The 21,028-nt window shown below is 47.8% G+C and overlaps 2 protein-coding genes across 2 annotated transcripts; both read left to right on the plus strand.

The window, feature by feature from the left end:
• The first annotated feature begins 9,556 nt into the window (after positions 1 to 9,556).
• On the plus strand, positions 9,557 to 13,393 carry LOC306805386 (leucine-rich repeat-containing protein 37A3-like). The gene is made up of 8 exons (XM_079313108.1): positions 9,557 to 9,769; positions 10,024 to 10,095; positions 10,494 to 10,565; positions 10,746 to 10,817; positions 11,248 to 11,328; positions 11,608 to 11,679; positions 12,303 to 12,377; positions 12,828 to 13,393. Exons 1-8 carry the CDS (start codon positions 9,576 to 9,578, stop codon positions 12,982 to 12,984), a joined length of 795 nt encoding a protein of 264 aa, XP_079169234.1. The 5' UTR covers positions 9,557 to 9,575; the 3' UTR covers positions 12,985 to 13,393.
• A 631-nt stretch (positions 13,394 to 14,024) lies between these two features.
• Positions 14,025 to 16,561, plus strand: LOC306805415 (uncharacterized protein). Its single transcript, XM_079313154.1, has 4 exons — positions 14,025 to 14,869; positions 14,974 to 15,063; positions 15,398 to 15,462; positions 16,222 to 16,561. Exons 1-4 carry the CDS (start codon positions 14,099 to 14,101, stop codon positions 16,409 to 16,411), a joined length of 1,116 nt encoding a protein of 371 aa, XP_079169280.1. The 5' UTR covers positions 14,025 to 14,098; the 3' UTR covers positions 16,412 to 16,561.
• The last annotated feature ends 4,467 nt before the right edge of the window (positions 16,562 to 21,028 follow it).

Consider the following 21,028-nt stretch of genomic DNA (forward strand, 5'->3'; position numbering starts at 1 on the left):
CTACCCCGGACTCGGAGCAGCGCGGGACCAGGACAACGTTGGGAGCGCCGGTAAGGAGAGCGGTGGTGGGCACGGGAGGCGAGCGAGTGTGGTGTGAATGAGACGGGGACTGGCAGCTCAGACCCTGAAGCGAGTGTGGACCCCTGACTACCGCGGTTCCGGACTCCCGCGAGGGGGCCGGCCGGGAAAAGGGGGAAGCGAGTGAGGTCTACTAAGGCTTAGAGTGTGAAGAGGCGCCTCCTTGGGGCCTAGGCCCAAAGCTGGGGAAGGGGGGAGACCCTCGCTAGGACTCAGCACTTTGTTGGGGAAGGGGGGGAGACCCTCGCTAGGACCCAGCACTCAGCTGGGGAAGGGGGGGGGGCCCTCGATAGGACTCGACATTGCGTAATTTTAAGAGGGGAGTTGCAGGAAGGGGCAGCCGGCGCCCCGCTGGGACTGAGCCCCCAGGGACAAGGGTTTAGGAAGGGGTATCCGGGCCCCGCTGGGACCTTACCCAACTCCCACTGACAACTGGGAAGAGTAGAGGGAGGGGGCGACCAGGGCCCGGCTAGAGACCGGCTCTATCCCAATTTAACCTTGTTAGGGAAGGGGACCACGATCCTCCCTAGGACCTAACTCACTCAGTTGGGGAACGGGACTGTGATCCTCACTAGGACCTAACTCATTCTATTCTGGTTGAGCGTGTGTGTAAATTCTCCATTTGTGTGAAAGTAAGCAAAGTGTGGGTGTACCAGTGTGTGTAAGTGAGCGAATTGTGTAGAGTGGGTGTAGCAGTCTTGTGTGTAAGCGAGCATACTGTTTTAGTAATCAATATGGGAGCTTGCATGAGCCGAAAGAGTAGAGCAAAAGAGAACAAAAATGTAAAGAACATCCCTCCTGACAGCCCTTTAGCGATAATGTTAAATTACTGGGATACTTGTGAAGCTACTAAAAAGTTAGATAAAATAAAAATGATCCACTATTGTGTTGAAGTATGGCCAAAGTTAAACCTACCAGAAACATGGCTGTGGTTCGGTACCCAAGATCCATGGATGTGTTCAACGCTAAATCAGTATTTAAAAACTTATGGGGAATCAAATGTGGAACAACTACAATACGCAGCTTGTTGGAGAGAAAATATAGCAGAAGAAAAACCAGTAAAGATATGTAAAGTAGCGGAGAAAAAGGGGCAAGGGAACAAAGAAGAGAAAAATGAAAGTAAATGGGACCCCCTTGATTATCTTCCCCCTCCACCCCCGCCTGTCAATGCCCTTGATCACCCGCTTCCTCCTCCTCCGGCTGTCAACCTCCTTCAACCCCTTCCTTCCCCTCCTCCTCCCACTACTTCCTTTGAACCCCCCCACCTACACCCCCAATTACCTTCCTTCTGCTCCATCTGTCACTTCCATTGAAACCCACCTCTCTCCTCCGTCCGCCAATGCCCAAGGTCCTCCTCTTCCCCCTCCGGCTGGCCACAACTCCCAACCCTCGTTTCTAAGTCCCACATCTCCTCAAGCATTTCCAGTTTCTTTTCCTCTTCAACCATCTAGCATAACTCTTTCGTCACCACCTTCCCTTAGTACCCCTATTCCAAACCAGTCTCTTTTACCTATGTCTCCACTTCCCGGCTTGCCTTCACCCCTGGTATCCCCACAAGCTCCAATTCCTTCTGCCTTGGTTCAGGCACCTCCACCAGTAGCCGTTCCTTCACCTCCCCCCAATTGGGAACTAAGTCTATCTCCATACAGCAGTAGTGCTTCCTCCAGTAATCTACAGAACCCTACACCAGCACAAGGTAGTAAGTTTACAGAGGAACCATATTATAATACGAGGTCAAGGGCAACAAAGGCAGAAAGGATGTTCCCACTCAGGGAAGTCCCTATGGGAAGAGAGAGGGCAGATTTGGATTTGTAGATGCACCATTAACGGCCTCAGAAGTGAAAGGATTTAAAAAGAGAAATCGGGAATTTAGTGGAAGATCCTGTAGGTATTGCAGAACAAGTAGATCAGTTCTTAGGACCTAGCATTTATACCTGGAGAGAAATGAATTCAGTTATAAATATATTATTTAACCCAGAAGAAGTTAGGATGATCAGGGAAGCCGGTCTACGCATATGGGAGAGGGAAAAAGGCAAGGACCACCAGGTGACCATAAACTACCTCTCGCAGACCCAGGATGGAATCCAAACCAAGAAGAGGGGAGGCAAAATATGACTGACTATCGAGCCCTAATAGTTAGGGGAATAAGAGAGTCTGTTCCTCGCCAAAGTAACACCAAATTGGCCTTTGGGGCAGTACAAGAGAAAGATGAGACTCCATCCGCGTGGTTGAATTGGTTAAGGAAAAATTTTCAGCTGTACTTTACTATAGATCCTGATAGTCCGGATGGCCAAGCAGTATTAAGAGTACATTTTGTCACCAAATCTTGGCCTGACATCCGAAGAAAATTAGAAAAGATGGAGGACTGGCAGGAGAAAGGAATAAATGATCTACTTAAAGAGGCTCTAAGAGTGTATTTGAGGAGAGAAGAGGAAAAAGCAAAGTTGAAAGCCCGAGTGATGGTAGCTGTGGCCAAAGAATGTATAAATGCAAGTAAAAATAAGCCAGGGAAGCCATGTGAATCAGGAGAAGAAGGGCCTAAGATTGCACCAGACGCAGGAGGTCCTGATGTCAACCCCTGGCAGAAGCCCGGGAAGTTTCAGGGCAGGTGTTATTACTGTGGTGAAATAGGTCATCTCAGGAGGTACTGCAAAAAGATTGCAATTGATGAAGCAATAGAAAGGGAACAAGAAAATTTGGAAAAAATTCTGAAAGGGGAAGATTAGGGGTGTCAGGGGCTCTATTCCTCAGGGGACGCAATGAAACATCTAGATGAGCCCTTGATAAACCTCAATATTGGTCCCCAGGATTTAAGTTTTGAATTCTTAGTTGACACTGGAGCTGATCGGTCCAGTTTGAAAGATCTTCCAATAGGAGTCCGTATTAGTAATCAAACATGTGAAGTAATAGGAGCCGAAGGGACGCCCTTTAAAGCACCAATAATTGAAGGAGTGGAATTGAAGGGAAACTTTAAACAGTGTGTGGCAGAAATGATTTATTTACCACATTTGGAAAAGAATTTGTTGGGGAGGGATTTGCAAGTTAAGTTAGGAATAGTAGTTATTCCAGAAAATGGGAAGATGGTTGTACGTATTATGAAATTGACTGAAGGAGATATGAGTGAAATCAATCTCCAAGTATGGGCAGAGGAAGGGAGAACTGGCTTTTTAAACATTACGCCAATAAAAGTACAAATGCAAGAAGGGACTACCCCAGTCAAGGTGAAGCAGTACCCAATATCAGAAAAAGGTAAAGAAGGACTAGCTCCAGTTATAGACCACCTTATCGCGGAAGGTATGCTAGAACCATGCATGTCCCCCCATAACACCCCAATTTTAGCAGTCAAAAAGGCAGAGGGAAAATATAGATTAGTCCAAGATCTAAGAGAAATTAATAAAAAGACCATCATTAGACACCCTGTAGTGTCTAACCCTTATACTCTGTTGAATAAAATTCCCAGGGAACATGCATGGTTCACCACCATAGACTTAAAAGATGCCTTTTGGGTGTGTCCACTAGTGAAGGAATGCCATGACTGGTTCGCATTCGAGTGGGAGTACCCAGAAGGGAAGAGAAAACAACAATTAAGATGGACCCGTCTACCTCAAGGATTTACAGAGTCCCCCAATCTTTTTGGACAGGCTCTAGAAGAACTATTAGACCAGTTCACCCCGAAAATGAGACACAAATCCTTCAATATGTAGACGATTTATTAATATCTGGGAAAGAACAACAGCCAGTCAGGACAACTAGTATCAAACTCCTTAACTTCCTGGGAGAAAAGGGCTGAAAATTATCCAGAAACAAATTGCAATTTGTTGAACCAGAAGTAACATACCTTGGTCATATAATTGGAAATGGATACAAGAAGTTATGCCCCGAAAGAATTTCAGGCATACTAGCCATTTGAACTCCAAAAACCAAACACGACATTCAGAAACTTTTAGGTCTGTTTGGGTACTGTAAATTATGGTTAGACAAGTATACTCAAAGTGTAAAATTTCTTCATGAAAAATTAGTAAACCCTGAACCTATAAATTGGACAGCACAAGACGAGAAACAATTAAAGGAATTAAAAGAGAAATTATGTTCAGCCCCAGTTCTGAATTTACCATATCTTAAAAAAGAGTTTGAACTATTTACCAACACCAAAGGGGGAGTAGTTTATGGTGTATTGACTCAAGAATGGGGGGGCTGTCGAAAGCCAATAGCATACCTCTCTAAATTATTAGCAAAAGGATAGCCACTATGTCTCCAGGCAATTGCTGCTGCAATTTTAATAGAAGACGCACAAAAACTAACATTGCAGGGAAAACTTAAAGTATATACACCACATGATATTAAAACTGTCCTCAGCCAAGGGGCCCAACAATGGCTAACAGAAGCCAGAATACTAAAATATGAAATCATATTAATGGATACAAGTAATTTAGAATTAGCCACCTCTAAAAGTATAAATCCAGCCCAATTCCTCTCAGGGAAACCCTTGCCAGAACTAGAACACAATTGCCTGGAGCTCATAGATTTCCAAACCAAAGTAAGAGAAGATCTAGAGAGTATACCACTGCCATATGGAGAGGTATTGTTTACTGACGGTTCATCTAGAGTAGTAGATGGAAAAAGAGCATCCGGGTATGCTGTAGTAAAAGGGGCAGAAGGAAAAGATCTAGAAGTAATAGAGAAAGGGAAGCTACCATCCAATTGGTCCGCACAATGTTGTGAAATCTATGAGTTAAAAAGAGGGCTAGACTCATTAGAAGGGAAGTCAGGAACCATTTACACTGATTCAAAATATGCATTTGGAATAGTCCACACATTTGGAAAAATCTGGGCGGAACGCGGGTATTTAAACTCAAAGGGGAAAGATTTGGTACATAAAACCTTAATAAAATCAGTATTAGAATCCTTGCTCCAACCAACAGAAATCGCAGTTGTGCACATAAGAGGGCACCAGAAGGGGAATACCTTAGAAGAAAGAGGAAATCGGTATGCTGACAAAATAGCAAAAGAAGTCTCATTAAGTTCTGAAGGGCCTATAAAATTCTTTAAATTAAATGAAACACCAGAGAAGTCAGAAATTACAAAGCCCACTTTTAGCAAAGAAGAGTTAAAAATGATAAAAAAGTTAGTAATACATCAAGGAGATCAAGGAGAGTGAGTAATGAAAGATGGGCGCAAATTTTTAAATAAAGCTCTAGCCAGAAAATTATTAGCAGAAATACATGAATTGACACACTGGGGTGTTCAAGGATTATGTGACCACTTCCTCAGAGAAAATTTTTGTATTGGGATATATAATCTAGCTAAATCAATAACTAAAGGGTGTCTAATTTGCCAAAAAGCTAATCAAAAAGTTATGCAAAAAATTGAATATGGAGGAAGAGAGTTAGCTTTAAGACCATTCCAAAGTGTTCAAATTGATTTTACAGAAATGCCCCCAGAGCAAAAATATAAACATCTATTAGTCATTGTGGACCATCTTACCCGTTGGGTAGAAGCCTTCCCCACCATTAAAGAAACCTCATAGGTAGTCATAAAAATAATCCTTAAACAAATTATCCCCAGATATGGATTACTTAACTGCATAGACTCCGATAGAGGCCCCCATTTTACGTCACAGATATTACATGGAGTCATCGGAGCACTAGGGATGAAATGGAGGTTGCACACTCCATGGCATCCTCAAAGCTCCGGCCGGGTAGAAAGAATGAATAAAACTTTAAAAAATGTATTAACAAAATTAATCAAAGAAACTCAAATGAATTGGCTCAAATGTCTACCTCTTGCCCTATTACGCATTAGGACCAGACCACACGCAGATATAGGGGTTTCACCCTATGAAATGATGTTTGGGCTTCCCTTTTTAATTACCCCCTATAGCTCTGCAAGTTATCTAGAAGGAGAAGCTGCCACCCAAGAGTAATTAACAGTTATTGGAAGAACAATAGAGCAACTAAAGAGAAAAGGATACCTTCCCCAAACTTCTCCGTTAGACTCAAACGCTCATCAAATCAACCCTGGGGACTGGGTTCTCATAAAATCCTTGAGTCGCACATCTCTATCTCCTAGGTACGAAGGCCCCTTCCAGGTCCTCCTAACTACACACACTGCTGTAAGAACAAAAGAAAGGGGTTGGACTCACATATCTCAAGTTAAAGGACCAATTCCACCTCCCTTTGGTGAATCAGACTCTACAGAATCTCAGCCAAAGGCACCTAAATGGACCATTACAAAAGGATCTACAGACCTCCGACTTACCTTTAAGCGAAAAGAAAAAGACAGCTAAAGGACTTGAACAGTTCCAGTTTAAAGATAAAGTGTCACTGTAATGCAGTTGATATCAATTCTAGTTGTTGTTATAACGTTGTTGTTACATAATTGTTGTAATTTGTTGAATTCCCACCAGTTCACTATAGTCCTTGTCGTTACAAAATTCAATTTTGTATCATACATCCTTCTCCAATTTTAAGTATCACGCAATTTTCCGTCTAAATCCTCAAATTAGAATTTGGCCGAAACATAAAAACTAATTTCCCTGCAGAACACTCTCCAAGGACACCTAAATTAATACATGAAAGGGATGAAAAAACTCTGGGAAAGTAAGATCTTACCTAAAAGAATACCCACTTCCAAGAGGCAAGCCCGGGTGAGACTGAAAGTAGTTCATACTGGACTCTTGAGAGGAGTGTTGCTGGCCTTGCTAACAAACAATCTAGTAAGCAGCGAAGAGGCTAAATGCAACAAGTGTTACCATCCGCTATATGATGGAGAAACCCAAAAGTCCCTAAAAAGAATTCACACTAATGTGAACCCCAGCTGTTTTGATCATTCCCAAATTTCCACCTGTCATGAAAGTGGAAAAAAATATTGGATTGCTAAAAATACTGCCACCTTTCGGCAGCGGTTACTTGGAGAGTGTCCTATAGGGGAAGCCTGGTTTTGCTTTGAACACGAAAATAATCATAATAGATTTGATCAAAGAAAAACAATTAGTGATAAATACCAAAAAAGAAAATAAATTGGAAGTACCTTTGGGAAAAAACTTATTCATAGATTTAGTTGAAAGAATTAGTAAAGAATTGAACATAACAAATTGCTGGGTATGCGGTAATACGCAAATGTCCAAAATTTAGCCATGGGAAGGAATCAGTTTAAGCCCCTTAGAAATTCTAAAATGGAACCAAACTAACCAAACATCTCCATTACCTGGGCAAAAGCGAAGAAAAGAACAATGGAACCTAAAATATAAAGTTATTGGAGAAGAATGTATCAAAAGAGTTGGGAGCCCATATAAAACATTTGTAGGAACTATGCCATGCAAAAGGTACTTAAACATAAAAAAAATCAATTATAAGGTGGATACCTAAAGAGCCAAACAAATATTGGACAATGCATAAAAAAGAAAAAGGATGTGTTTATCACGAAGGATATGATTTATATGAATGCGTTGAAAAGAAAATAAATCCCTTCTGGGAATTAAAAGAATTATCCAAATATTGGACATGTCCCACAGAAACTAACCAGACCTTTTGGACAGCACCTGACAATCTATTCTGGATATGCGGAGACACTGCATATACCAATCTTCCAGGAGATTGGGCTGGGAGCTGTACAATTGGGATTATAAAACCCGCATTTTTCTTACTTCCAAAGAATTTGGGTTCTAAATTAGGAATTCCCTTGTATGATGATTTGAAAAAAGCTAACCGAAAAAAAAAAAAAGGAGCATAATTAATCTAGGGAGTACCCAAAAGTGGAAAGAAGAAGTGTGGACCCCTGAACGCATCATACAAGTATATGGGCCAGCTACATAGGCACAAGATGGGTCATGGGGATACCGTACTCCCATTTATATGCTGAACTGAATCATCAGACTCCAAGCAGTATTAGAAATAATATCTAATCGAACAGCCCTCGCATTAGACCACATTACAGAACAGTTAACTCAAACCCGAGCAGTAGTCTATCAAATTCGGCTTGCAGTAGATTATTTATTGGCTGATGAAGGAGGAATTTGTGGAAAATTTAATACATCCGAGTGCTGCCTAGAAATTGACGATAAAAGCTAATTGATACGAAACATATCTAAAGAAATCCGAAAGGTAGCATACGTAGGAAACCAACAATGGACCCCTCTGATGGACACTAGCTGGTGGGATGACTTGTGGTCCCTAAAAACTAAATGGTGGAAAAAGGTAGCTTTTTTAGTTGCAAGTGCAGTCATAAGCTTCTTATTTTAACCATGCCTAATCCCATGTCTAATTAAAATTATAAATTCCACCATACAAACGAGCATAAAGAATATGACTAATCAAACAAAAGCCAAAATTTTGATGATAGAAACCCAAAACACAGAATATAATTCAGCTAAAGAAATCTTAAACCAATATCTAGAACTACAAAAGTTATACTCCCAAGAAGCCAAAAATTGTGACTTGATGAGGGTCAAAGACCCGATCAAAGAAAAATAGGAAGGATTGAGGTAAATAAAAAGGTTCAGCAGCCATAAAATTAAGGGTTACAAATAGTTTTAAGAGTTGTCCCCTCTGTTGAAATGTTAAGCAACTTACTGTTCTTGATGTGCGTGTTCTGTATCCCCAAGTTCCCACTTCCTACTTCCGCCCTGTCCCTCACTTCACTTCTGGCCGCCTGCTGCTGCTCCCTGTCAATCAAAAGACACCGCCCCATATGCAAAGTTTCCAGAACTCCCAAGAAACACCTCTTCAGTGGAAGTCCAAACTAACTACCGTGACCTAAGGGGCTGTTGAAAAGAGTGACACCCACAGACCAACGAGCCTCAACCGAGTTCATGACATGTCCACGAGGCTGGGACTCCCATCCTTACCTTCAGTCGGGATTGCTGAAAACCTCCTCCCAGCTTTGCCTAGGCAAGAAGCAGCAGGTGTCGGCCCCTGACGACCCCCCCAATTTTTCAATAAAAGAGCTGCTATTAAATAAAGGCCTTGGCCCTGCTCAGTTTATCACACTGGCCACACAACCCAAATAAAAATGGGAATGGCTTCACAGTGACAGAGGGCAGGATTAGATAATGTGTTCGGGAGAAATTCTTCCCTGTGAGGGCACAGAGAACCATGGCACAGGATGCCCAGAGCAGCAGTGGCTGCCCCTGGATCCCTGGAATTGTCCAAGGCATGGCTGGACAGGCCTTGGAGCAACCTGGCATAGTGGAAGGTGTCTACTGCCCATGGCACTGGCTCATCCTTAAGGCCCCTTCCAGCCAATCCATTCCAAGATTCCGCAGATTTGTGGCTCTGAGGCAGAGTCATTTGGTGATGGCATCGCCCGAGCTCCAGTTTGCTGCAAGCTCTGAGACCAGCCAGGGCCACAGTGACATGAGCGTTGCTGCAGTGAGGTGAGAAGGACACTGTGACATCGGCAGCACAACTGTGACGTTGGCAGCACGGCTGTGACACAGCAACTGCCACAGCTGCACCTCAGGGTGCGTCCCAGACGACTGCAGCCAGTCTCACCTCGCCATGGACCTGGTGGCACGTGTGGTGCGCGCTCTGCTCCTGCTGGCCCTGCTGCTGGCAGTGCTCCCCTGCCCAGGAGTGGCCAAGGAGCTGTGCCCAGAGCCCTGCTACTGCCCACAGCATGGGCATCTGGACTGCCGGGACATGAGCCTGGCCACCGTGCCCCTGGCCAGCCACCACTGGCCCCTCACCGTCCTGTGAGTCCCACCGCCCCACAGAGCCCTGCAGCTGCCCCTCCTTGGCTCCCTGCTGCTGCAAACCCCATGTGGAGCACCCAGGGGACTCCCTGGCCACAGACAGGGAGGGTTTGGGGGCCTGAGCTCAGCAGGAGGGTGAAGGCAGGCTGGGCATGCTGGGCCTTCTGCAGGCAAAGCTCGCTTCCAGCTCAGCAGCTGAGTGGCAGGGAAATGGGTTTTCCTGACAGGAGCTGGGGTCTTTGGTTTCTTTGCAGAGACTTCACTGGCAACTCCATTGCTGTGATTGGAAAACAAGCCTGGAAGGACTACCCGTGGACTGAGACCTTGTAAGTGCCCATTTCAAATGTCAGGTGTTTGGGTGTTTTCCCTCTTTTGCTGTGGAGTTGCAGCAGCGGCCTGGACACCAAAGTTTCCAGTGGAATTCAAAGCTCTGCTGCTCTGCAAGGGGGGTGTGAATCACCAGGGCTTCCCTGCATGGCAGGGAATGCCATGAGCTGTGTCTCTTGCAGCCCAGGGCTCTGCCCCTGTGTCTGTTTGCCCAGGGATCAAGCTGTGTCAGCTTCAGCTGGCCGGGAGCAAGTGCCTGCTCTGGCCAGGAGTGGGACCATGCCTGCAGTGACCCAAAGAGATGCTTCAGCAAGCTGCTGCAGGAGATTTTCCCATGACAATACCATTTGCTGCTGGCCAGTGGCCACTGTCACAATGTCCCTGTGTTCCCTTGCAGAGTGCTCAGGGACAATGAGCTGCAGGAAGTGAGGAGCCGTTCCCTGGAGGGGCTGTTCCTGCTGAAGAACCTGTAAGCACCGTGCCCTGCCCAGGGCCAGGGGCTCCTGCCTGCCCCTTCCTGGGTCCCTGATGCTCAGCCCAGCTGCAGCCTTGGGCTCGTGGCCTTTGTCCCTGCTGGGATCAAGGCTGCAGAGGCAAGTAAAAGCCACAGGGCAAGTGCAAGTGACATTTGGTGTTCTAACTGCAACAGGGATTTGTCCTGCAATTCGATCCTGTCCATTGAGGAACGGGCTTTTGATCCACTGCCTTTCCTGAAGTTTCTGTGAGTTCCTTTCTGGTGTTTTTAGTGCACTCTTTGTATTGGGCACAATTCCTGCGGTGGAAAACACTGCAGTTCTTTTCTCACAGTCCCTAAATCTGCCCTGCTCAGAGCCCAGCTTAGCTGCAGAGGTCAGTGCTGATGGCTGGACAGCCATGCCAGGGGGAAAGATCCCGGAGGGGTTATCCACACAGACAGCAGCCATCAGAGCAGCCACTTCTTGCAGCCTTGGCTGCATCCTGGGACAGAAATAGTGTCAGCACCTGTGCCCTTTGCTTCCCCTCCTGGACAGGCTACAAACACTGAGAAAGCAGCAGTTTCCTCCCTCTTCCACCTTGGATTTGCACCTTTCCTACAAAGACATGGATGCTGCTCTCGCCCCTCTTCCCATAGGACACACCCGATTCCTTAGTGTGACCTCCTCTTTCCCCAGAAACCTCTCTGGGAATGGCCTCACACATATCCGCAGCGGCACTTTCCAGGCCTGGCATGGGATGCAGTTTCTCCAGGAGCTGTAAGTGGCACCAGGGCTAAAGGCACTGCAGGGAGAGTCTCTGCAGGGTCTCTGCAGGGTCAGTAGGCAAGAGCAGCTTTGCCCTCTGCAAAGCCCTGATTGCGCCTGTGGATGTCAGCCAGGGAGCAGCAGGAGCGTGCAGCTGGAGAGGCCCTTTCGCCTGCCCTGCTCATCTCTCCTGCAAGGCTTCCTTGAAAGCAGCCAGGCCATCCCCACATGCCCAGCACACCCAGCTCACATCCTTGCCAGCAGCCCTGACAGAGCTCTCTTGTTTCCCAGGATCCTCAGCCATAACCCCCTGGCTGTCATTGCCGACGCCGCCTTCTTCAAGCTGCCCTCGGTGACCTCTCTGTAAGTATTGCCTCCTTTGGAGCACATCAACACAGCTCTGTGTCTCTCTTCAGTGCCCTGTTCTCAGGAAAGCAGCAGAGGTGCAGCAGCAAACCTTCCTCTTGCCCAGCCTGAGCCTGCTGGAGACACAGCTACCCCTGGCTCTGGCGTAGCAAGGCAAGGGCCAAGCATTGCTGGTGTGTCCCAAGATGCAAAGCAACCCAGGAACTGGGACACAAACTTTTAGGGATGACAGCCCATCTAGGGCAGGGGACATGGAGTGCCTGCAGTGTTCTGGGAATAAACTGCACTCCTGCTGGAGCACTCGTGCCAGCAGCTCGAGGCTCCTGCCTCCTTCAGGGGCTGGAGCTGCCCTCAGTGGTAGGCAGCAGGAGGGTCAGGAGAGGGGCAAACCTTTCTGGTGGCATCTGCTGCCACGAGAGCTGCAGGATTGCCCTGCAGATTCCACGGGCCTGGTTCAGAGCAGGGCAAGGCAGAGAGAAGCTGGGCACTGCAATGGCTTCCCTTTGATCAGACAGAAGTGGATGCCTCTGCCAACAGCCCCACAATCATCAGGGCCCTGGGCTTGCAGAGGTCTGGCAAGGTCCCTGGAGAATTTAACGAGGTCATCCCAATGCTTGCAGAGACCTGAGTGCCACCCTTGTGACACCGCAGACGCTGCTGCTGCTCCTGCAGACCACGTTGAGCTTGGAAACCCTGTGAGTGTGTGAGACAAAGCCCCAGCTGCCAGCAGGCCCCGAGTGCTGGGACAAGGGGCTGTGCTTGGGAAACAAATCCACATGCCACAAAGCCAGAACAAGCCCAGTAAGATCAGGAGTGGCCGCTTCCCTCTGGGAACCTGCAACAACTCAGCAGCTCAGAGGCGTAGTTTGACCTTTTGGGTGACTTGCTGCACGTTTCTCAAAGGGGAGTTGGAACTGCAGGCGGGTGCATTTCTGTGTCACGAGGTGTTTTGGGAACAGTCCCACTTTGCAGGATACCATCCCCTGTTGAATGTTTTGCATTGGGAGTGAGGGGACTTTCCCATAGCTGTGGCACACAGTGAAGCACAGCCCCACGTCTGGTACATCCCTGTGTTCCCTGGGTTGGGCTCGGAGCCGTGGATCGCGTGGCCGGGTGTTCCTGCAGTAATGCCCTCTTGTCTCTAGCCAAGTGCCCAAGAAGGTGGCCTGCTGCCTGTGCCAGGAGAATCCCCTCCCTGAGAGCCCGTGCAGGAGCATCCAGTTCCTCTGCGAGAAGCTGTGCAGCGCCAGCGCCCCGCAGTGCGGTTGGTGTCCGGAGGGGCTGGGGGGAGCTCACATCTAACACTTCCCTTGAGCCTGGGGAGATGCTGCAGCACTGCCCCGTCCTGGGGGTCCTGATCTCCTCCTGGAGTAGAGGACTTGGATAAAACACCTTGGGTTGAAAAGTTCCTGCTGATTGTACTGATCCTGTGTGTCACACACTGTCTGGAGAAGGGAGAGCTCACTGGGATCTCCACTGGCCACGTGTAGGGAAAAGGGCAGGGCCCCGATGTGCTCTGCAGAGTGAACACCAAGCACCGTTAACCCCTCATTGGCCTGTGCAGGGAGAGCAAAGCACCATCCTACTCTAGCCAGGCACAGGGCAGAGAACATCAATCCACAGCAGGGCGAGGCTGCACTTCTGCAAACAGATACAGCCAGGTTTCCAAGATGCCCAGGAAGCTGGGTTCTCTCCCTGGCTCAGCCCCAGGTGTCCTGTAGCACATCCCAGAGCTCTGGTGCCCTTGAGGAAATTTGTCATGGTGTAAAAGCTTGAGCAGCTGCTGCTGCTGGGAATAGCCCCGGAGCAAAGGAGTCCCTGGGCTTTTCTCCCCTGCAAGTCTGTGCCCCCACAGCAGTGCTGATCTTTCCTCTGGTGTCTCTGGCTCCTCACTGGCTCCTGCAGAGCAACCCAAGCCTGGCTCATCTGGAGCTGTGGGAAACTCTGCGACAGCAATCCCTCTACCCAGGGATGTTACCATTCTACCCAAAGCCCCAGGAGACACCAGGAAAGAACCATCTCTCTGCTCTGGCCCACCCTGAGAGGATAATGGGATGAATTGAAGGGCTCTTCTCTCCACAACACATGCCCCACTCTGCTCTGGCACTGCCTGGCTTTGAGACGAGCTCCTGCTGCTCACGGTAGCCTCTGAGCCTGTGTTTGCACCAAGCCGCTGATCTGCTCTCTTGGTGTTCTCCAGATCACACAAGTCTGGAACAGAAGTGGGGAGAAATAGTGGATATGGAACAATCCCCAGAAATGGACACCAGCCCAGTGTTGAACCTCAAGCCCAAGCATCCTTCCACGGGAGATCACGGAACTGCAATACTTGCAGGTTGTCCTGACCCAGAGCCCTAAGGGTGATGTCAGCAGCCTGCACGATTCCAGAAGCAATTCATATCCCCCTCAGCATCACATGAGGCACAAAGGCAAAACAAGTGTGGATGACTTGATGACCAAGCTCAAGAAGATGCTGCTCAAGAAGAAGCAGCACAAGTCTAAAAGCACCAGGATTGCAAGAAGCGTTATCCCTTACCAGCCCCAGCTTGCCAGGCTGAAGCATGTGGTAGAAAAGGCACTCTCAAGCTGGGATCTAGAGGAGATGGAGTCACGTTCAAACTGGCACAGATTAAACCCCTCGGATCTAGCTGGTGGATTAAACAGTGCTTACCATGCCTCTAGCACTAGACAACACGAAGATGAGGAGGAAGATTCAGCTCCCAGGAAGAACTACATGAGGACACCCAAATGGCACAAGAAGGAGGGCAGTCACTATGGGGTTGGGCAATCCTCTCTAGGTGGGCACCCCCTGATCTTCCGTGACACCAGAGAGGAGGAAGACTCCACAATCCTCAACAAACCTTGGAGCCCCCGGAGTCCAGACCTTGCGCTGGTGCCAGGAGAACTCTTGGAAACCACCCCTGATGATCAGCTGCAGCTTCTGGAGCCAGACAAAGGCATGCAAAAGTTCACGGACCACGTGGAGCGGGCCCTGAGGATGGACTGCAACCTGCCTCAGCTGAAGGAGGCCTGTGCCAAGATGATTTCCAAAACCAAACTGCTTCTAAGTGTGCTCAAGGAGATGCAAGAGAACCAGGGAGCCTCTGATAACAGGGACCACTGTCGTGTGCAGGAGAAAATGATCATTCAAATGGCCTTGGGGAAGGGCAAGAAATTCACAAGGAAGGTAGGAGAGCTGCTGGGCACTGCTGCCTGTGTCCTTCTGGGCAAAGGAGAATGGAAGGGTCAATCCTCTTACCACTGTGATCTTCCTTCCTTTCCTCACAACAGAAACTAGAGGTGGTGCTGTATGTGCTCACATCTGTGTTTTTGCTGGCTTTCTTCATCGTTGCTTTTCTGATACTGAAGTGTATCTCCCAGGTAAGCCAGTATCTTGTTTGACACACAGCTGTCTCTCGTAGCTGGAGTGCCCAGGTGATGAGCCCCAGCTGCCTCTGCAGATGCCTGTGCGTGTGCCCAGTACCACAGGAAATGTTTTCCCAAGCCTGGAGCTTGTGGCAGCTTCCACAGTACTGGGCTCTGCAGGGTTCAGCCTGGCTGGGGGAAGCTGGTCCTGCCTTGTGTCCCCACTCTCCCCAGCTTTGCTTTGCTCTCCTGCCTTCAGCCACACAGCAATGAGAGCTTTCGCCCTCTCCTCTTTGGCAGAAGAGTACAGCAAAACCAATGTTACAAATCTCCCATTTTCCATCCCCAGAAGCGCTCCCAGCCGTCTGACCCTGACTGCCAGCCCTGCCACACCAGGATCATCTGCCTGGGAAGGTAACTGCTGGGTGCCCATGCCACTGCTGTGCCACCAAGCATCTTTGCTGAGCAGAGAAACTCCCCCTGGAGCCCTGCAGCCGCACAGGTGCCGCTGCCCAGGGCTGCCCTGGCTGTGTTTCAAACACATCATGTTTGGGAGAGCCCTGGGAAAGGGGGTCCTGAGCTCCTGAGCCACGAGCTCCCAGCCCAACCAGCCCTTCCCACGCCGGCGCTGGGATGGATGTCTTGGGCTCTTCTGCAGTCCCAAATTTATGTGCACGCAAGCAATATCTCTGTGTTCCCTGAATACTCTCATCTCCTGATGGCTCTGCCCTTTTTCTCCCCACTCCGTCCCCTCAGTGGTTAGTGAAGAACTCACTCCCACCCTCTCCAGTTACCTTTTGCATCCAGGCCTCATTGCCAGCTACTCCAGCCATTGCCATCCCTGCTGGTGCTCCCCATCTTCCTTAGGCTCTGCTGACACACCCCCCAAGCAGGGAGAGGTGCTGCCCCTGCTGCAGCCCTCCCTGGCCAAACCTCCCTGCTTACGGACCGGGAGCAGGTTCCCCTGTGGGTGTGATTCCCAGAAGCCTTTTTCTCCCCACTGACCTTGCACATTCCATTGGTCTGCAGCCCTGGAAATGCCACTTGCTGACCCCTGCAGCAGCTGCTTCCCAGACAGGGAAGAGCAGAGCACAGGCAGCCCTGGTGCCCACAGCCTCCATCACCAGCTGCCTTCTCTTTTAATCCCTATTTTCCCTTTCTGTATTTTTTTAGGTTCTGTGTAGGAGGGAGGAAGGATAAAAAGCAGCCACAGGATGTGGAGCAGAAATGGGCAGGAAGCTCCTCCCAGTGTTGCCGCTCTTCTGACACTGTTAATGGTCCCTGCCAGTGCTGTTCCCTGTTCAGAAAGTCTGAACTGCCATGGATTGAACGCATGAAGAATGCCTATGAATCCCAGATATAAGCATCCCAGGAAGAAACATAAAGTGAAGAACTCAGGTGGAAGACTTGCAAGACGAAATTAATGGGATCCCAAGATTTCTTCTCCTCTCATTTAATAAAGGAATTGCTTAGGCTCTCACTGGATGCTGTTTCATTGGCTGTTGTCATTTGCTTAGATGCTTTTGCTGGGCTGTAGTTTCCTTTCTGACTCTGCTGAGGGAAGGCCAAAGGGTGCTGCAGGCTTGAGGATGAGCTCAGGACATCCAAAGAAGTCATCATTACCTCAGCGTCTTCCTCATCCCTTGTGGCAACGTTTCTCCCTGCATTCAACGAAAACCAAGATTGTCCTTGTTCCTCCTGGTGTTGCTCATGTATTTGTAGAAGCAGTTTCTCTTCTCCCTTATGGCATTGGAAACATTCAGTTCCAGCTGGGCCTCTGCCTTTCTGCGTTTCTTCCTGCATGCCCCAAGCACATTGTTGCTGTCCTCCTGGAGTGCTGCCCTTCTTCCAAAGCTGCAAATTCTGTTTTCCCTGAGTCTCAGCAAAAGCTTCCTGCTTAGGCGCTCTACTTCCTCACCAGCTCGTCTTTGGGCACACAAGCATGGCCTGTTCCTGCCTGCGCCTTCAGGGATTTCTCCTTGCAGAATGTCCAGCCTCCCTGGACTCCTCTGACCCCAGGACAGTGTCCCCAGGGAGCCTCTCAACCAGCGTGGCTGGACTGTCTCACCCTGGGCAGCCCCTCCATCCTGGATTGGCCTTTGGTCATTGTGCCAGCCCCAGAGGCGCAGAGCCTCCACCGTGTTGTGTAGAGGGAGCTGGGAAGGTGAGATGGGCCAGGAGAGGATTCCCCTGGTGCCTCGAGCAGGGATCTCTTTCCATTTCTCTGTTACCTCTGCCAGCCCTGGTGCCACTGCCTGGCTCTGGCACTGCCAGCAGCTCAAGAACTGCATGAGCTCTGTCGGGGTCACCCAGCCACCGTGCCCCAAGCCAGCCACCACTGGCCCCTTGATGTCCTATCAGTCCCATTGCCCCGCAGAGCTCTGCATCTGCCCCTCCTTGGCTCCCTGCTGCTGCAAACCCCATGTGGAGCACCCAGGGGACTCCCTGGCCACAGACAGGGGGGCTTTGGGGGCCTGAGCTCCGCAGGAGGGTGAAGGCAGGCTGGGCACACTGGGGAAATCTGTGCAGCAGATCCTCCATGCTTCCCCCCAGGCCAGGCGCCTCTCTGTGCCCTATGTGAGAGTCAGGGTGGGAAGGGAGACTAAAATTAAACCTGCAGCATTTAGGATGCAAATCTCAATTCTGTGTTCTGAATAATAATTATTTTTTTTTTTTTCCCCCACAACCTTTTTAAAATGTGGTATGGAGAATATAAGTCAGTTAAGACTTAGTCAGTTTTTTATTTCTGTATCATGGGTAAATAATTATTGATGTTGCTGGGTTTAATATTCAGCAGTGGTCCATATAGGTCACAGCATTTACTAGGTAAGGATGACACTCAGGACAGTAAATGTCACGTTTTTTTCACTTAGGATAAATGAAATAATTCACAAGGAGACCCATCACAAACTAACCGATGAATAGATGTATTTTGACCTCCTTTACCAGTTCTGAATTTGCCTCTCTGAGAGAGCAATATTTCCTCGGCTTACTTCAGTTTCTGCAGTGTAGAGTGTGAGGCTGCCCCTCACCACTGTTCCAAGAATTTACACAGCAAATGCTTTCTTTTCCTCTTAACTCAGCCTTCTGGTTAAGCAGGTATTGAGCCTTCTGAATCTGTGAAATGTCTTCCAGGATACTTCAGGGAATTTCACATAGTCACAGAATATCCTGAATTGGAAGGGGCCCACAAGAATCCATACAATCAGAGGAAGGTAACCCCTGTTTTTTTAATAGCAATAGTCAATTGGTAGATTAAATCTATAGCAGCTGTGGGAAGGAGGCTCTTATAAGGAGCATTTATAGCCCCGTTACCCTGTTCCAGAGGAAGCTCTGTGCTTACACAAGTGTGGTTGTTCTAATGGTATTACAAGTGTCTCTATAAAATAGGCAGGGATGTCAGTAAATAAGTGGGAACTATTGCAGGGACCATTTTGTGCTGGCCTCCCCTAAAGAGTTACCTTCAGAAAAGATTAAGTTTTGTCATATAGCCCAGAAAAAAAAAAAAAAAAATGGATGAATTTATCAAGTCAGAGACTGTCAGAGACAGAGAAACTCTGATATACTGGACAAAATAATACAGATTTATTCACACAGACATGGGGGAGCAAATCCCATGAGTTTATTTATCATCAGGTGGTATTTGACTATGTCTCTTAGCATATTTGTATTAGAAGGTTGTAGAGTTCAGCAGCTGATAGTTTGTACTAAATCTGCTTTTGCTAGCCATGGTAAGTCTGACATAATTTTGTCAGACAACAAGCTACCATTTTATGAGCATATGCTTAAGCCATTGCAATAAATTATGGCACAGCACATCCCCATTATTCTGAGTCTAACTCGTTGATTGAAAATAAAATAATAAAGTGTCTACTAAAATGGCAATGGGGGTCAGACCCTGACCCATATTTAATGTTGTCAAATTACCAAATGACATCAGTGGAGCGTGGGTTGTCATCTGCTGACATCTTGTTCAATAGTAAACTGAAAACAGGGTTGTCTGGGCTTCTAGAAGTGTATGTCAGAGTCAGTGGATCCTTGTAGACATGCAGAGTGATAGATAAGATTAAACAACAATACCCAGTGTGATTTAAGGGCCCAGAAGCTGCATCAGCCTCACAAAAATGAACCTGTGCATGTCTGTGCTGGGAAGCTGTGGCTGCACAGTTGTCAAAACATGTAGCCTAATCTAGCCACTTCTAAATGTGTGTGCCATCACTTAGGTGTGTGCTGGGGAGAATTAGGTGAGCTTCTTCCAATCCCAGCATGCAGGAGATACAATGAACCGGTGCCACAGAGTCAAAAACTCCAAGGGACTGCAATGAACAGGGTCTAGAACAGAAAAATACAGAACAGTCGAAATCAAAAAATAAAAAGGAAGTCATGATTTTTTCTCAGGGAGTCAATGCAGCCCCAGTCTGAAAGGGATGACTGTGTGGTCCTGTGACTGCACTCCTCTGGAAACAGCTCCATGTCACTCCAGAAGAACCATGCCCAGCTCCTATCAGGTGCATCCTCCCTCTGCCACGTCTTTTCATTACTGGGTGATGCTTAATCCTTACCTTTAGGGGATTTCTTTATTGTAATGGCTGTTTCAGCTCATAAGAAATGGCATTTTATTCCTCTTTCTGTGGAGTCTGCTTTGTGCAATGGAGAATCAAACATTGAATTTAATCATAATATATATTCTCTTGGAAACAGTGGCTAATCCATATATTGAATTATGGCACCGTTTCCTTTTCTGCTCCTCCATTCTCCCACAAAAAGGAAAGGAGATTCTCAGGCCTGTCATGGAGGTTGAATTGTCAGCTTGTGACCTCCTAAAGGTTACATTATTCTTTGGGTTAAATTCTTCTTCATAACCTCATACTTTGGAATAATATGTGTGTTGGTTTCACGTGGAAGGGGGAGTCCCCTGAGGGAAAGCACCAGGGGACCAGGGAGCAGGAGGGGCTGTCCCGTCTCTGGGCGCTTGCCCTGTGAGCTATGGGGACAATCAGAGAGCTGATTCACTAGTGGACAATTGAAAGTTATTTCACTTTAACAAGTCACATGGACACAGTTAACTAGCTCTTTTGGCTTCTGGCTCCGGGGAGGTGCGGTGGCCTCTGGCCAGGGCCCAGTCCCAGCTGCATGTCCCCGGCCCTGGCTTGGCTTGGCTTGGCTTGGCACTGTGGCTCAGCCTCAGCCCTGGCCCTGGTGGCTCCTGGCTCAGCTCAGCTTGGCTCCCCTCTCCACGTGGCATGGCCAAGCAAGGGAGGGATCAGAGAACCACCAAAGGCTCTCCCTTCCCTCCTCATGTCGCTTCTTCATGATCTGGATGCAATTTTAACTCTTTTTAATGCCTGGATAAGATTCTCGATCTCCTGAGCTCCCCTGAATGAGAAGAAATAAAGCATGGAATCTACAGAAATCAGCAGAATGAAGATAAAGTTCCTGATGGGAAGAGATTGTAAAGATGCAGCTGATGAGTAGCTGAGAACCATTTTTGTGGGCTAAGGGGATGGTGACTACACTAAAATTCCTTTAAGCTGTGAAATATACTTGGGGAGATTTGGGTGCTTGAGAAGAAGACTTTTTGCCTCAGGGAAATGGAGCTCTCTGTTTTGGGTCTGGAATATAGACAGAGACATTTGATAGAGAAGGAGATGAAGAGAATTTTGGTTTTTTTTCAGCAGCCTGCAATTAAAAGTAGCACCCCATGTGTGCATCATAACCCATAACACGGCTCTGGAAGGACTGAGGAAATGGGAGGAAATCATAGTTTGCAGGTCCAGGCAGATGCAAATTGTGAGAGTGGAAACATCCCCTAAGCCTAAAGCCAAATAAGGGACTTTTCTCTCTAGAGTGAACTGAAATTATTATTTAAGTAGATAACTGACTGAAGTGTTTTCTGTTGTTATTAAGAAATGTGAAATGAAGGGAGCAGGGAATAATCTAGAAATCTTATTCTGAATTCTTTTTGTATTATTAATAAATT

This window comes from Erithacus rubecula (assembly GCF_903797595.1).
Source record: "Erithacus rubecula genome assembly, chromosome: 9".
NCBI classification, from domain to species: domain Eukaryota; kingdom Metazoa; phylum Chordata; class Aves; order Passeriformes; family Muscicapidae; genus Erithacus; species Erithacus rubecula.

Excerpts from the sequence above, each read along its gene's own strand:
- LOC306805415 (XM_079313154.1), top strand. The coding sequence starts at position 14,099 with ATGAGGCACAAAGGCAAAACAAGTGTGGATGACTTGATGACCAAGCTC. Across the intron at positions 15,064-15,397 it reads TACTGAAGTGTATCTCCCAG|AAGCGCTCCCAGCCGTCTGA; the intron begins GTAAGCCAGTAT and ends TTCCATCCCCAG. Across the intron at positions 15,463-16,221 it reads AGGATCATCTGCCTGGGAAG|GTTCTGTGTAGGAGGGAGGA; the intron begins GTAACTGCTGGG and ends GTATTTTTTTAG.
- LOC306805386 (XM_079313108.1), top strand. The coding sequence starts at position 9,576 with ATGGACCTGGTGGCACGTGTGGTGCGCGCTCTGCTCCTGCTGGCCCTG. Across the intron at positions 10,096-10,493 it reads TACCCGTGGACTGAGACCTT|AGTGCTCAGGGACAATGAGC; the intron begins GTAAGTGCCCAT and ends GTTCCCTTGCAG. Across the intron at positions 10,818-11,247 it reads CTGCCTTTCCTGAAGTTTCT|AAACCTCTCTGGGAATGGCC; the intron begins GTGAGTTCCTTT and ends CTCTTTCCCCAG.